Genomic DNA, 18,156 nt, shown 5'->3' on the forward strand with positions numbered 1-18,156 from the left:
GCATAACAGATAGACTGTGACTCTAACATGATATGAAGATTTAAAAAAAAAACATGAGCATGATTAACAGAGACACAAAGGCATTTCAATTTATGATATATTTTCTTGTTTTCTCCAATTGCTCCGACCTTTATAAACAGCTCTTTTCACACTCTATAAATTCTCATTAGGAAAACATTTGCAATAATTATGTATGATTTAGGCCATTGGACACACACCAATGTCAGGTCTTGGAGTCTCTACTAATGAGCTGATGACCTGAATCAGGTGTGTTTGATTAAGGAGACATGCAAAATGTGCAGTGTTGGGGTGCCTCCAGGACCAGGGTTGGGAACCACTGATTTAGGCTACTGAATGGACTCTGTGTGAATTACATAAACGTGTATGTATTTTTTTCAGCAACATTCAGAAATGTCTATTTCATATAAAATGAAACATAAATAAAATGTAATTATACAGTTATTTTTAGAATTTCTTTTTATCTCTCAATACTTCAAATAAATAATAAATAATTGTTTTTTCTAAATTTAATTCAAATTAACAGTTTTATCAATGGGCAGTGATTTAAATTATAATTTTGCTTTAAAAATACATTTTAAAGTATAAGTTGCTGTTGTACATAGATTTCTATTTTTCATATTCAGCAAAAAAATAAACAAATGAAATAGACAAAAATGTAATAAGTAAATAGATAAAATAATTATTTAATAACTTTAAACAACTGTTGCAAGTTTGCTAAAATGGAACTATCAAAGTTAATTCAGTTAATCAGGTTTTTTGTTTAAAGACTTTAATAGAAGAAAGTAAAATGACTAATGTTATTCCATCATTTTTTGTCAATAGGTCAAGGCACAGTGTTGTTGCCCAAAAGAGCTAGTTACTATGTAACTACTGAATGACCATAGTAATCAACACAGGGGTATGTAGGCACCCTGTGTATCTTTACAACAAATCCTATAGCATGGGGTAAAAACATACAGATTATATCTTAGTATGTCCCAATTATCAGAGATCAAATGATGTACCATGACACATGGGTCTAAGTATTGAGGGAAACACTAATGACTGTGAGTTTATAGTCCTCTTATCAATGATTCTCAAATGAGAGGATTAACATTAGCACATTTTATCTGCGCTGGGTGACTAGTCCAGGAGATAAGTGGAGCGTTTATTGAACGATAAGATTAGCTGCCACTTTATCTGATGGTTTTATAACATAAAATATATGAAGTATTTCCGGTACTTGTCATAAATGTACATATAGTGAATGGTCAGTGGTAGCACAATTCAAGTGGTCATTTCCAAAGCAAAAGTAAAAGAGCACATATTTTGAACATATTTTTCTCAATTAATTATTTGACTGAACATTTTTACATTTTTACAGAATACTAGATTTCAAAATGTGAAATCATCTATTTTTGATTGGACAACACACACTTAAATTAAACATACTGGAAACTGAGTTTACATCTCACAATTCGTTTTTTTCTCTAGAGTTTCTGTCTCACAAGTCTTACTTTTTTCCTCTGAATTTTGAGTTTACTTCGGTTTTTTCCACCACAGAATTAAAAAAAGGTAATTTCAACCTTTCTCACAATTCTAACCTGATAAAATATATAAAGATATAAAAAATTGTGAAGAATAATGCCACAACTGTGGCATAAAAATTCACAACTACCTTATTTATATGTTTATCCCATGACAGAAAGTTGGAAACAAGCTTACATACATTTTGTGAGTGGTCATTATTTTCATCATACGTGTCGAAAGTGCTGTTTAATTGTTTGATTCTTTAATTCTTTGTTTAAAATGGTTAAATGATGGGGAAAAATGCAAGTAGTACGCTAGTATTCATTCCCCAACATCTCTTTATATCCCTGTCATGCAAGGTCACTCACTGCCATCATCTATCAAACCTCTACAAGCTGACACCACAGCACCCATCTCTTCAGGCTGCAGTGAAGCTGTCAGTGCCAGTCAGATCGACCAGGCAGTAAACACAGCACCAACAGCAAAGAAGCTGAAAAACAGACATCTATCAGGCTGGTGTATGGAGGCAGGTATTATGGATAACGTCTGAGGAGTGACACACAGCTAGAGGGAGCAGATTGTCGGAGTTTGCTCATAAATAAGACGCAGAGTGCGTTTATATAACGTATAATATATACAATCATATACTGTATGTGTAGTGTCTAAATGTGTATGAGAAAATCTCTTCTCACCTGCAGGGAATAATTTTTTCTGACAGACTAGGAATTTCTCACCTTGATTTACCAGGGTAATTGCCTTTGGGGTTATTATAGTTATAGGAATAATAGGTGCAGCTTTGAAGTACACAGTTTGTAGTAAGCATAATAACTCCATCCATGAGTGAGGAAACCATAAATATACTACGGCACAGTAAAAAAACAGTGTCAACTTACTTTTTGAACAGGTGTCGGTCCAGCATTACACCATCTGATGTGGATTTGAGGGTGACTTTCAACATGTCCATACATTCTTTTAGCCGTGGATCTCCCGTTCGAAGTCCAGTGGCCTTCAGTGCCTGAATGTAAACAAGAGATTTCCATGAGCACAAATAACAGTTAACAGCTAACTGTCTATGGCATTAACTCGTTACTATCATCAATCCCAACACTCTTATCAGGGGATTTCACTTCCTTTGTCGGTGAGGTTTGATAAGATGGCCTTGGTGTAATAAAACATGACTCTGTGCCCCGTTTAGTGGTGCCGATAACAGCAACAACACCGCAGTAATTGTATGCACTGATACTATTGTATTATCATACTATTGCAAAGAACGATGACCTATGAACACAAAACATGCTACAGCCAATAATATCCGTCCTTGCAAATACAAATGTGTGTAAGGGGAGTGCTGTCACTCACGGTAATGAATTTGTGAGCTGGGATCCTCTCCTGGCCTTCAGCAATACTGTAAAACAGCAGGTCTTCCAAGCTGGGCAGGATGCCAGCCTTCCTTCTCCTGGAACAAGAGAGAAAAGTGCACTGACATTGAGTGATCTGACCTTAACCAATGACTTCTACCATGATAAAATCTGCCACAATCTACAGCAACAAGACAAGACATATTAGATCAGCCTGGAGTGTATTTTAATGTCATGTGTTCAAATACACTATGAAACCGTCAAAGGAATTTAATTTGTTAGGGTTAAAGTTAGAAAATATACCCATGCAACAAAGATGAACAGAAAAAAGAATGAGTCAGTGAAGAGTTAAAGAGCCCATGAAATTACTTGACTTAATTCTTGTGCAGACATTTTGTTTGTTTGTTTGATTTTTACAGAAATTTGGGACAGGACATTGGGCTAGATAAATTACATTTATATAACTTGTATATCATAATTACATTCAATTTTTATATAGATCATATATCATAATTACATTTATATATTTAATATATTTTACTAACACATTAGAATAATCATTGAATTATAATATTGATAATAATAATACGCCTATTATTAATTATAGGAATCGTTTTTAATTAAATGAATGTATTAACAATTCTAAAAAAAATTATAAAATAATAAATATTATATAATTAATAATAATAATAATAATAATAATGGTAGGCATTAGTTATACTTTGGTAGAGAAATACTGTAAATATAAAAGGATTTCCACAATTATTACAAATATGCAATGGGTAAATATATATTTGGGTTTTAAATTGTTATACTAGGGTAAAAAATAAAAAGGTCATTTATTGTTTTTATTAAAATATCTTAACTATGCTGACATCATGTTACAGGTCTTCTGTGATGCAAACATGCATTAGCAATTGCACAATACACGAGTGTAGATTCACTCTTGCCAAGTTCTATTAAGAGCTGACCTAACATAGCTATTGCATTATCACATTTAGATGGCTTTGAGTCTAATGGAGCTCTGCATAAGCTGCTGTGGCACTGAACCACAACAGAGTCTGGCCAAGACTGTAGTTCCCAGCAGCCTACCAAAACATCCTCTCACAGAGCACCAACAGCCCCAACTTCCCACCACGAACATTTCCAGAACTACAGCTTTCCTTTACCAAACTTGATTTGCATTTGCTCTATTCATTTTCCTAGAGATTATTTGATGTTTCATTTGAATGCTTTTTTAAATTTAATTTAAAATACACATCTAAGGTTGTCATGGGAATGGCACAAAAAGGTGATTTTGATCTTTTGGGATCATTTGTGAGGATTATGAAACATAGAGAGGGAATTTGTTGAGAAAGGATTGATAGAGGTGAAAGACTGGAAGTGACAATTCAAATCATACTTACACACAAACAAACAGCAGGCAGAGCAATGAGGGAGAGAAAAACATGCAGAATGAATGAGAAACATACAATAAACAGATCAATCAAATCAATTATATGACAAACTTAAAATTGATCAAACAATCAAGAATCTTTCATGACGTATAATGTATTAAATATTCATTTCATTTCATTAAAGAAAAATGGGGAAAAGAAGGTCATTTTTTGATATCGAATGAGGAGTGGCTTGATGTATGTAAATTCCCGTGGAAATGTACTAACTCTCACATATGGCGGGAGTTTGGGTGGAAGTGCCTTATCAGATTTTTTATTACACTGAAACAGAAAGCACATATTGAGGGAGGGGACACCAAATGTTGGAGACAGTGTGGGTTTCGGGAAGCCAATCAGGGCTTTGTGGAGCAGTTGTGGCCTAATGGATAGAGAGTTGGACTTGTAACCTGAAGGTTGTGGGTTTGAGTCTCAGGTCCAGCAGGGATTGTCGGTGGGGGGAGTGAATATCCAGCGCTCTCTCTACCTTCAATACCACTACTGAGGTGAGACCCTTGAGCAAGGCACTGCAACCCCAAGTGCTCCCCAATTGGCTGCCCACTGCTCCGGATGTGTTCACGGTGTGTGTGTGTGTGTGTGTGTTTGTGTGTGTGCGCGCATGTTTATTCACTACTACTAGTGTGTGTGCACTTGGATGGGTTAAATGCAGAGCACAAATTTCAAGAATGGGACACCATACTTGGCCACACATCACGTCCTGTGTGTGCACTTGAATGGGTTAAATGCAGAGCACAAATCCTTTCCTTTTCATATATTTTGGGATAAAACCTTTCTGGGCAGAGCTTCATAAAGCAGTGGAAAGCATTTTTAACACTACACTGCCTTTGGACTTTTGCACATTATATTTAAGAAATGCTGATTTCCAGACAAGATGGCCTGAAAAATACCTATTTGGCATTTTAACATCTGCTGGTAAAAAAGCACTTACTCAAGGCGTTGGTTGCTTCCTGAACCCCCCACAATAGAAGAATGGATGGATACAGTAAATGTATGTTAGGTTTTCAGAAGATTGTGTTCAGAAAAGTCTGGTCCAAGTGGGTCGAATATGTAAGGCCATTACAGCCAGACTTTGTGGAGGTATAAAACAAATGACCCTTCCCTTCTGAATGAAAAATGTTATTGTAATCTCCCTTACATACCTTTTCCACATTGGTCTCTATCATAGACCAAGAACAAACACTTAACATTATTTAGTATGGAGTTTGATTATCAAGTATATACCTGACCTCTCCCGAATTGTAAAAATTATTATTGTTATTAATATTATTATTTAATTTTGTTTTGTATTATGTATATGTAAAAAAAAGAAAAATTGAATGGCAGAGAATAATGTAACTACATCTGTTTTGAAATAATGTACTGTTGCTTATGCTGCTACATCAAAATTTAAAAAATTAAATAATAATAATTCATTTCAACTCGTCCCTCAGTCAGGAATGAATGAATGAATGAATAAAGAAAAAATGAACTGATATGATATTTTTATATGTCTATTATTTCAAAATACAGGGTTATCCTGCTCAACACTAAATCATTAAATCAAAACAAAAAACATCTGATATCACAGAGACCATCACAACTCCCATGATGCCAACAAGTATTTGCTTTGTTTATTAAGTATTTTAATGTTTACTGCCTGAGCCTACAAAATGACAGATGAGCTGACACTATGTTCTGCACTGATCGACATTTTGCCACAAAATGCATCCAAAATATTCCCATGAGAAGAATAAGTGCATGAAAAAGAGAAATAGACTAAAAACATAAGTTACAAACAGAAAGATCTGACAATGTACCCACAAACAGCTCAACAAGTCATTATGCAAAAACCCAAACGGTCTGTTTTTACAATAAAACTGATTCAGCATCTATACTACACAGACACAGCACTGAACAAAAATAAATTTTGCAGGTACAAAGTACAAGTACAGCAGAAACAGGAGGTCTGTCTAATGAAAGCCAAAGATCCCTGAAAAGGGAAATGGGGGAATCATCCGCGCTGGACCTTTGGGATCTAATTAGCAGCAAAGGTCTTTGGTGTTATAAAACAGAGCGTCTGTCTGACTCTGGCCCATTCTCTTCTTCTTTCATCACTTGTCCATCTCTGCAGTATATGTGTGATTCTACATGGGATTCCATGGATTCTCAGAGAGCCTCATCGCCCTCCTGCAGACTTAATAAAACAAACATTTCACGCATATTCACACACCACTGACGGCTCACAGAAGACAGGGCCCAACACGTAACCAAAAACCACAGGCTGTGCAGACACTGTGACCTGACAGCAGGGATTGTGGGTTTATTTTATGGCAGCACAATTATTATTATTATTATATTTTTTAACAAACAACTACCTGTTAAATTGATGCATTTATCAAGTACAGTAAATGTACATTTTCAGTAAATAGGAACAATTCATCTAAATTCTCTCAGCTTATTCAGAAAATATAAAGATCAGAATAGGAAGATCAGAAAATATTAAATGTACTAGGGCTGTGCAATTAATCGCATGTGATTGTCATGCGCATCTCGTCAGTAAAGCCGGTTTATTTTATTTTAATTAGGCAATATCGCATTCATAATCGCAGATGAATCTCATTTGATTATGAATGCGATATTGCCTAGCTTGTCTGTGAACTATGGCTCTGTGTATTGCGCATGACAATCGCATGCGATTAATTGCACAGCCCTAAAATGTACAACATAAAAAACACCATCTGGAACCATTTTATCCAAGAAGATGGCATAGTTTGATGCAGATTGTTGCAAACAAACATTAAATACTTTATATTTCATTCACGTTTCAAGGGAAGTGTGATCAAATAACGCATTATGTCGCATAATGGTCCCTGGACGGGACGCGGAGGTTCTAGGTGGGCTACCTCCAGCGGTAGTAAACACCATCGCTTCAGCTAGAGCCCCGTCTACCAGACACGCTTACAGGCTGAAGTGAAACCTGTTCGTCGGTTGGTGCTCTTCCCGCTGGGAAGAGGGCGAAACATGCACGCCAACGGTCATTGGCTTGTTTAGTTAACACTCGAAGGTGATTGGGCTCTCGGGCGAGATTCCAATTCGTCAATCACTGACGTAACGTCTCCGTTCCCTCCTTCAGGGAACGAGGGTTACACAAGTAACCTAGACGATTCTGCTGCTGACATGGCAGTATGCTGCTCTAAACCATGTGCCAAGTGGAAATATGTATTCTGGATACAGAGACAGACTCTGTAGGTGAGGTGAGAATTTAGCACTGAGATTTTTAACATATTTGTTTACAAAACATAACTAAATACTTGCAACACCATAATTCTATGCATAATGGATATATCCATTATTCACTATATATTCACAATGATTTTGCTAGAAATATAAAATGCAACATTGTGACTTTTCTAAAGAGTATATTAATTGGACATTCAATTTTCTAAAGACTTGACTAGTTCCAGAAATATAAAAAGCCAGAAATACAATTAAAACAGAAATGTTTAAATAGCATCACAGTAGCAAAAATTAAAGTTGGTAAGTTTCTTAATAAGTCTGATTCAGTTCTGTAAATCAATTTAAGTGAATCAGTTCAAATTTTTGATTTAACAGTCCATTTCATCACTCAAAACTGACATTTTTCATGAATTAAAACGTTTTAATAATGAGTAAATATCATTGTTAATTAATATGAATTGATAATAGTGGAGCACATTTATTTTTAAAATCTTGCAATTTACTTGCATTAACATTTTTAATGTACTTGGTTGTTTGGCTGAAATTATTTTCTGTAGTAATATTCTTCAGGAAAACCTGTTCTTCAGAAATCATTCCACAGAAATACACTGATTATTATCAATGTTGAAAATAGTATGTATCGCTTAAAGAGCAGGTAATTTGGGTTTTTGAAAAATATCTCTTTTGCAGTTTATAACATAGCTATCCTTAAATGAAAACAATCTGCAAAGTTGTTAATCAAAAATGTGCACGATAAATAAATATATTGTTTCTCAAAAGAGAGAGTCGATTCTGAATCGCCTTAACGAGTCGTCATATTTTCGAATCTTTTGCTTGTTACCGGTATACGTCACTGGGTAACACATTTGCATAATCCCCGCCTGCCGCGAAATACAAACAGAGTCTGACCTGCCCACAAACACTTCCGCTAGTTAGTGTGTTTACATCATGTTGAGAAGATGCTGTGTTAAAGGATACCACAGAAATACAATTCGAACCTTTTTCGAAATGCATGTCATTTTACCAAGGACTCTTTCTCTAATCTTGGCTTTTATCTTCGTTGGCTTCTAATCTTCTTTATTTGGACTAACAAGCTCTACGAACCACAACCTGTAAGTACGATTGATACGTTATGTGTACATTTTCAATTGAGTGCTCAAAATATTAAGTTTTTGTGCTTATATGTGATGAATACTTAGTGCAGCTTTAGGTTACTGTCTTACTGAAGTAGTTCTGATAATTCGCTGTGAACCCACTATTTCCTAAGAATGTGTTGATTAATGTAGACTGACGTTGTTCTAATTAGTAACGTCTCCGTTCCCTCCTTCAGGGAACGAGGGTTACACAAGTAACCTAGACGATTCTGCTGCTGACATGGCAGTATGCTGCTCTAAACCATGTGCCAAGTGGAAATATGTATTCTGGATACAGAGACAGACTCTGTAGGTGAGGTGAGAATTTAGCACTGAGATTTTTAACATATTTGTTTACAAAACATAACTAAATACTTGCAACACCATAATTCTATGCATAATGGATATATCCATTATTCACTATATATTCACAATGATTTTGCTAGAAATATAAAATGCAACATTGTGACTTTTCTAAAGAGTATATTAATTGGACATTCAATTTTCTAAAGACTTGACTAGTTCCAGAAATATAAAAAGCCAGAAATACAATTAAAACAGAAATGTTTAAATAGCATCACAGTAGCAAAAATTAAAGTTGGTAAGTTTCTTAATAAGTCTGATTCAGTTCTGTAAATCAATTTAAGTGAATCAGTTCAAATTTTTGATTTAACAGTCCATTTCATCACTCAAAACTGACATTTTTCATGAATTAAAACGTTTTAATAATGAGTAAATATCATTGTTAATTAATATGAATTGATAATAGTGGAGCACATTTATTTTTAAAATCTTGCAATTTACTTGCATTAACATTTTTAATGTACTTGGTTGTTTGGCTGAAATTATTTTCTGTAGTAATATTCTTCAGGAAAACCTGTTCTTCAGAAATCATTCCACAGAAATACACTGATTATTATCAATGTTGAAAATAGTATGTATCGCTTAAAGAGCAGGTAATTTGGGTTTTTGAAAAATATCTCTTTTGCAGTTTATAACATAGCTATCCTTAAATGAAAACAATCTGCAAAGTTGTTAATCAAAAATGTGCACGATAAATAAATATATTGTTTCTCAAAAGAGAGAGTCGATTCTGAATCGCCTTAACGAGTCGTCATATTTTCGAATCTTTTGCTTGTTACCGGTATACGTCACTGGGTAACACATTTGCATAATCCCCGCCTGCCGCGAAATACAAACAGAGTCTGACCTGCAAACTTCCGCTAGACTAATTTAGTGTGTTTACATCATGTTGAGAAGATGCTGTGTTAAAGGATACCACAGAAATACAATTCGAACCTTTTTCGAAATGCATGTCATTTTACCAAGGACTCTTTCTCTAATCTTGGCTTTTATCTTCGTTGGCTTCTAATCTTCTTTATTTGGACTAACAAGCTCTACGAACCACAACCTGTAAGTACGATTGATACGTTATGTGTACATTTTCAATTGAGTGCTCAAAATATTAAGTTTTTGTGCTTATATGTGATGAATACTTAGTGCAGCTTTAGGTTACTGTCTTACTGAAGTAGTTCTGATAATTCGCTGTGAACCCACTATTTCCTAAGAATGTGTTGATTAATGTAGACTGACGTTGTTCTAATTACTTTGTTTAATAATAAAGAATGTAGTGTAGCACACAGACTTTATAATCATTGTGAAATTGCTGTTTATTTTGCTGCACTGGCAGTTATAGGGTTAATGCGAGAGAGACGAGTAGGCTGGTGCGCCTGTGATACAGCTGTTCTGTGTTCTGATTAAAAGTTAAGACAGAGCATCTTTAGTCTGTCGATCTTCAAACATTACAGTAGACATATTTTGGTTTACAAACTGCATTATTTCATCAGTTAGTCACGTTAGCAAACTCTTGAGCAGCAACAACAGTAACGTTACCATGTACTCCGCCATTGTCGTGTATGCTTGTTCTAGTGTTGGGTCATTCTTGAACGATTTGTTCATTTTGAACGAATCTTTAATGTGACTCGAGAAGAACGAGTCGTCTCGGGGAGGGATTTGTTCAGTCACGCATGCGCAACATCCTATAGGTTCTGTACTGGAATTAGTCAAGTAGTTCACCTGGTTCGAGTCTTCGGGTTTTTCCGAGTCATTCGTTCATCACGTGACAGCCCCATAAGTTTAACCAATGCAGTCTGAGCCGGAAAGAGAATTGATTAGTTCATCTCTCGAGTCTTCGGGTTTTTCAGAGTCGTTCGTTCATCACGTGACAGCCCCATAAGCCCAAACCCGAAGACTGGTCAGATAAGAGGTGAGCTAATCATAGGCTGAAGACCCAGGTAAACAATCAATTAATCTTTTCTGTTTCTTATTGCAGTTTTGTATTGTTTGTAGTGTGATCAACGTTTGCGTAAGTTGTAGACATATTAGGGAAGTAACACGTAACATTTTAATTATATTTAGCTAAAATGAACGAAATGACTCGAAAAAAGATTCGTTCATTTTGCTGAACGAGACTCAAAGGTCCGAGTCGGTAAAAAAATGATCCGAACTTCCCATCACTAGTTTGTTCACGCTTGCCTTTAAAATCGACATGTACTGCACGTCTACATACCTAACACGTACTACACACGCGCATGACATAGTTTTTTTCAAAAACTTGCACTTTGAAACCTGTTTTCAAAAATATGCATTTTCAGTCCCCAAAATGCTGTTGTCGTGTAAACGAACAGGCAAAACGCATCAAAAGTTTACTGTTTTTGGCTGAAAACGTTGTCGTGTAAACGGCCCCTAAGTTAAAACAGTCTGATGATATAGCCTAGCGGTATTATATCATGATTACATTCTCAAATGACCATTCTTCTCTCTAGATATCATTATCAGCCATTCAAAAACCTCACTCCATTACGACTTTACAGCACTTTTAACTGTGTAATCTGCTGGAGGAGTATAACATGTTACCCATTAGTCCAAGTGTGTGTGTGTGTGTGTCAGCGTGAGTATGCCTGCATCCAAACATGAACAGGTCCAAGGCCTTTATGTTTGCAAGCACACGTACATATGTGAACGAGAACATGATCCTGAACACATTTTTGACCGGGAACACCACAAGTGTGACTTTGTGCCATTGTGTACAAAATAAAAGCCTTTCAAAACAAACTCCCTGATTAAGCATTAAAGCACACTATTGTGATAAACAGTGCAAATTTTCATCCGTTTTTATTTAATATTGTGAAAATTATTCATAAATAACGCTTTTTTTCACTCAAAAAAGTAGGTGTCTAGTCTCAGATAAATGAGGCCTACGATTAATCAGATGCAAATATAAATACAAAACCAGTCCTAAATGAAAGAAAAGAAGTTGACAAAAAGATTGAATCCAATATTTGGTGATAATATAGCATAATGAGTGATTTATAAGCAATTTTTTGAGGCCGGGTCCTTTTTGGTCTGTAACATCGTAAGTGTGATAGGGTTCTGAACACAACACAAGGGTTAAAATCGATTCTCAAATGACCATTCTTCTCTCTAGATATCATTATCAGCCATTCAAAAACCTCACTCCATTACGACTTTACAGCACTTTTAACTGTGTAATCTGCTGGAGGAGTATAACATGTTACCCATTAGTCCAAGTCCAACACGTCACTAAACAGGATTATGCGTCATTAACTTATTTATGCCAGCTGAACAAATGCCCAGCGTTTCATTAACAGTAAGTAAAAATCAGTCTGTAAGGAGGAGGGCAGAAATTCTCACAAATCTTGCAGAAAATTACTTTTAATTTGACATATTGTCTGGAAAATGGTAGTCATATTGCCCATCGTGAGACAGAGTGGCATTCATGAGAGGATGATCAAGCTCTCGATTAAAGTCTATCTGCCAGGGACAGCACGGGCCTTCTGCGTCATCTTATAAATAATCCATATGGACAGACGAGCGATGAGTCATGCGCACTGTGTGAACCGTGAGCAAACAGAAGAGCTTGAGGAAAAGATCGATTATACAGCCAGGGTGGATTTTCTGAAAGCTTTCATATATACATCTATAAATATGGAGAAAACTGCTGCACTGAAAACAGTTTTAATTATCTCCCATTTGTGCTCACTGCCTGTTTGCGGAAGTGCATTATCGACATTCCGCAGCTGCCGTATGAATAGTGTCATAATCTAGCAGCTGATAAGAGCCGCCACCACCACTCCCATTTCCAACTTCCATAAAGTAAACAATAATAGTCGTTTCATTTTGATTCATCTCAGTGACTCAAAACTTTTATGTATTCAATAAAATATTTCACTGAATAATTCAGTGGCCCTTTCAACAAATTACATTATTATGGCAGCAGGTGATAACAAGCCTTCGTGTTATGAGTGAGTCACTCAAACATTTGTTAAAAACACTGAGGCTTATTATGCATTAATTAATATGTTTTTCATCTACATAACTACTAAGATTCCAGAAAAAAAAATTCAATCATTATAACCTCACCTCAGTATGACTCTCACCAAGCTATAAAAACAGCAGTAGCCTACATAAATTCAATAAAACTAGACTAAACATTATTTGTAGCACGCCTCTCATGCAATAAACACAATATACATTGTGCCTTCTTACATTTGAAGAAATGTCAGATTTTAAATTGTCAATTTTATCAATAAATGACATTTTGATGCTCTTTTTTGTGATGGAAGGTTGCTTTAGCTGCCTCAGCAGTCATATTGCCCATCGTGAGACAGAGTGGCATTCATGAGAGGATGATCAAGCTCTCGATTAAAGTCTATCTGCCAGGGACAGCACGGGCCTTCTGCGTCATCTTATAAATAATCTATATGGACAGACGAGCGATGAGTCACGCGCACTGTGTGAACCGTGAGCAAACAGAAGAGCATGAGGAAAAGATCGATTATACAGCCAGGGTGGATTTTCTGAAAGCTTTCATATATACATCTATAAATATGGAGAAAACTGCTGCACTGAAAACAGTTTTAATGATCTCCCATTTGTGCTCACTGCCTGTTTGCGGAAGTGCATTATCGACATTCCACAGCTGCCGTATGAATAGTGTCATAATCTAGCAGCTGATAAGAGCCACCACCACCACTCCCATTTCCAACTTCCATAAAGTAAACAATAATAGTCGTTTCATTTTGATTCATCTCAGTGACTCAAAACATTTATGTATTCAATAAAATATTTCACTGAATAATTCAGTGGCCCTTTCAACAAATTACATTATTATGGCAGCAGGTGATAACAAGCCTTCGTGTTATGAGTGAATCACTCAAACATTTGTTAAAAACACTGAGGCTTATTATGCATTAATTAATATGTTTTTCATCTACATAACTACTTCCAGATTCCTTCTAAGATTCCAGAAAAAAAAAAATCAATCATTATAACCTCACCTCAGTATGACTTTCACCAAGCTATAAAAACAGCAGTAGCCTACATAAATTCAATAAAACTAGACTAAACATTATTTGTAGCACGCCTCTCATGCAATAAACACAATATACATTGTGCCTTCTTACATTTGAAGAAATATCAGATTTTAAATTCTGTCAATTTTATCAATAAATGACATTTTGATGCTCTTTTTTGTGATGGAAGGTTGCTTTAGCTGCCTCAGTTCAAGAGCATGCATGAATGAGCCATCAACTTTTCCTCTTTACTACTAGCTATAGCATTAAAAAACATTAATGAACCATTAAGGAAACATTAATGAAGGTATGTTTAGATATTTCCAAATAAATATAAAGTTACAATCGAATAAGAGCTATGCGAATCGGAATAAAATTGATTCATGAAATTAGTCTCAACCCCCAACCCTAACGATAATTATGCTGGCGTCCACAGCAATGCATGAAAACATTGTTTATTATAAGCGTGCGATGCAGTTCTGTAGTCTGTCGCTTTAAACGCTTGAGTTCTTTGAAGGCAGTTAGATTCTGGTTGCCTGTAAATGTTTTTATGATTCCTTAGCTGGAAAATAACATTCTGAAAGTGATTTTGTATATTATAGCTGTGGCGTGGGCTTGTCTGTTCTCACAGATTTAAAACTATTATTTTTTAGTGTGAACAGGCCTTAACCCATATAATGAGCATTCATAAATTAGATAACAGATTATTTCAGATGCCTGAATCGTTCAGTTCATTTACAAACTAAAAATCACAGTTTTTTAAAGGGGTCATATGACGTTGCTAAAAAGAACATTATTTTGTGTATTTGGTGTAATGCAATGTGTTTATGCGGTTTAAGGTAAAAAAAAACATATTATTTTCCACATGATGTACATTATTGTTTCCCCTCTATGCCCCGCCTTTCTGAAACGCGTTGATTTTTACAAAGCTCATCGGTTTGAGAAGCGAGGTGTGCTCTGATTGGCCAGCTATCCAGTGCGTTGTGATTGGCCGAATACCTCAAGCTTGTGACGGAAATGTTACGCCCCTAACCATACTGTGATGCCATGTCCACGGCACGACAACACAAAACCAGTAAAACCCATTATAAACGAGGCATTTGTTGCATCCAGTGGGGACATAATTACTGATTATAATGACTTATAATGTCTTTTTACGTGTTGCATATCGCGCTGCGTAAACATAAAACTATGTCTGCATTTGTGATCGGAGAAATGACAAACAACAAGCGCTACTCTACACTGCTCAAAACTCGCGTTTGTATCGTCAATGGCAAATTCTTTAAATATGAAAACGTACTTACAGTCTATGAGTCAGAAGTGCCAGACTGTCCTTGCAAAGTTGGAATTGCCCCACTTTACAGAAACAGACACCGGTATTGTAGGCTACTCTCCCAGAAAACAGTCCTCGTCCTCCATAAAATGCACACATCTGAATATTTGGGTTGAACTGTTCTGGAACAGTGTTGTAAACACAACTTAACCACTGATTTCTAGTTGTGTCCTCTTTTGGAAGGCCAAACAAAGTAGTTTCGCTTTCATAACGAAACACACAGCGTCTCCACAACATGGCGGCGGCAGCAACAGCCAGAATCAAAGTTCCGCCTTCTTTCTTTGCGTGAACATTTGGGCGGCGTTATGCAGCTCTTCCCACATCGTGACGTAGACATGTGGGGGCGTGTTAGAACGAGCCGTTTTAGGTAGGCGTGGCTGACTCTTAACTTTTATAAAGAATATCTCTTTGGATTTGAGACTTTAGTCTTTGCAACTTTACAGATCTTCTTTATGCACCAAGAGCTTGTAACTCTCCAAAGAGAAAGGAAAAATTTAAATCGCATCATATGACCCCTTTAATATGGATCATGAACGAGTTGTTCCAATTTATTAATTTTCTTTGACATATTAAATGCTCCAGTTCATTCAGTTGGTTGAATGATGCTTCATTCGATTACCTCACTCTCGAACGATATGCTTAGTTCATTTTGAAGGGGGCGTGTCACTTCAGTAAGCTCAACCAATGAAATTCTCCATAACAGCCAATACTCGAATACTATTGGCTTGTGATGTATAGTTGGTTTTTGATGACAGAACAGGAGTCACGCGCTTCAAAAAGAGGACACTTGAGTGAACGGAAAATACTAGTCAGTGCATGGAAGTGAAGGAGACCGATTCACTCATCTGAAAAGACTAATGGGGTGTAATGGGGTGTGTCCATTACCAAAAAATAAACACTATATACTTGACCTGAACTTATCAAACTGATAGCATTTTATTCTATTTCTAACATGAAGTATACTTTGCAACTTTACAGATCTTCTTTATGCACCAAGAGCTTGTAACTCTCCAAAGAGAAAGGAAAAATTTAAATCGCATCATATGACCCCTTTAATATGGATCATGAACGAGTTGTTCCAATTTATAAATTTTCTTTGACATATTAAATGCTCCAGTTCATTCAGTTGGTTGAATGATGCTTCATTCGATTACCTCACTCTCGAACGATATGCTTAGTTCATTTTGAAGGGGGCGTGTCACTTCAGTAAGCTCAACCAATGAAATTCTCCATAACAGCCAATACTCGAATACTATTGGCTTGTGATGTATAGTTGGTTTTTGATGACAGAACAGGAGTCACGCGCTTCAAAAAGAGGACACTTGAGTGAACGGAAAATACTAGTCAGTGCATGGAAGTGAAGGAGACCGATTCACTCATCTGAAAAGACTAATGGGGTGTAATGGGGTGTGTCCATTACCAAAAAATAAACACTATATACTTGACCTGAACTTATCAAACTGATAGCATTTTATTCTATTTCTAACATGAAGTATACTACTACAACACATGTTCTCCACCCACTTGCTGTAAAAGTATACACACAGCGCCACGTTGTCAGCCATTCAAGGATATTTTGGCGCGTGTGGTAAACACATGCTATATACTTCCGATCAATAACACTGAATATCTCATGCGTCATGACCAAATGACAAATAAATACATTTCGTACTTCTCTGCCGTCGCTTCCTGGACGGACTCATCTTTCTTCACCGGTTCTGTAGGGTCAATCGCTCCTTCGGTCTTTGTACACAGGAATCTTCTCCCAGCTAAAGGCAGAATGAAAGGTCTTCCATTACAGACAGTCTTTAATTGAGATATTCTGCCATCCGGATAAGCAGCGCTGTAGATGTACGCGTTTGGTAAAGTCTTCTTATGCCTTATAATGTCAGAAAACAAACGCCTTGGGCTGGTTTGAATCAACTCCTTCAGCACAATTGAAGCCCTTAACTGTAACATCTCAATCCTGTCGCGCTAATTCAGTTTAATGTCTTTATTTTTTAATAATACTAGAAGACAACTTGTAGTTCTAGAAGCTACGGCACAGTCAATTCCCTCACTTTGCGCACCTACTGATAGAGCAGCTTTTTCAGTGAAGAACACCGAGCACACGCCCACCTAACGAGCTATTGGACGACGTGCTAATGTATGCGCATATTCTCTCACATCATTGGCTCAATAAAACATGTTTCATTTTTGATTGGCATGCATCACATCCTGCAATGACTCACTGTATGACCCGCGTTGTATGCTTTTCTCTGACTTTGTATGTATAAGAATGTGATTGTTTATTGGTCATGTTAGTATTTGTGCATTTACTTTTTTTTCATATACTAACGCTGTATTATACTAACTACTAACATAATTTCTTATAACTTTTTAACACTCCAGTGTCAGTTATAGTATTTATTAATATTCTTAGCTTTTATTTTTGTATTTTATATTTTTATTTGTATCTGTATGGTATATATTTCTATTTTGATTTCAGTTTAATATAGTTCATCTTATTTCAGTTAACTGACAGTGCAACCTAATACTTTTTTACATGATGTTTTACATGAAGCCTGGAAGTCATTTATGCTCCTTATTCTCTCATGCAACATCTCATATGCCTTTCACTATGTTTGTGACCTCAATGGAAAAATGTATGCCAAACTGAAGAGTCATGGATGCAATACTTGTCCTTTTGGGAAAAGACATATAATACCAAGTGCAATTCAAACATTAAATCGGTCATAATTCTAAAAAATAAATAAA

General features: G+C 36.0%; 1 protein-coding gene across 1 annotated transcript in view; it reads right to left on the reverse strand.

Moving 5' to 3' along the window:
- Positions 1-17,485, reverse strand: part of LOC107602138 (glutaminase kidney isoform, mitochondrial-like) — a 52,510-nt gene extending 35,025 nt beyond the window's left edge. The window contains exons 1-4 of the mRNA XM_016294548.1: positions 17,072-17,485; positions 2,890-2,986; positions 2,424-2,545; positions 2,265-2,324 (exon numbers count right to left, since the gene is read on the reverse strand). Of these exons, the coding sequence (XP_016150034.1) occupies positions 2,265-2,324; positions 2,424-2,545; positions 2,890-2,986; positions 17,072-17,358 (566 nt within the window). The 5' untranslated portion in view covers positions 17,359-17,485. The remainder of the gene's footprint in view (positions 1-2,264; positions 2,325-2,423; positions 2,546-2,889; positions 2,987-17,071) is intronic.
- Positions 17,486-18,156: the final 671 nt, after the last annotated feature.

Source organism: Sinocyclocheilus grahami, unplaced genomic scaffold (assembly GCF_001515645.1).
Source record: "Sinocyclocheilus grahami isolate Dianchi unplaced genomic scaffold, SAMN03320097.WGS_v1.1 scaffold320.1, whole genome shotgun sequence".
Classification (NCBI taxonomy): Eukaryota; Metazoa; Chordata; class Actinopteri; order Cypriniformes; family Cyprinidae; genus Sinocyclocheilus; species Sinocyclocheilus grahami.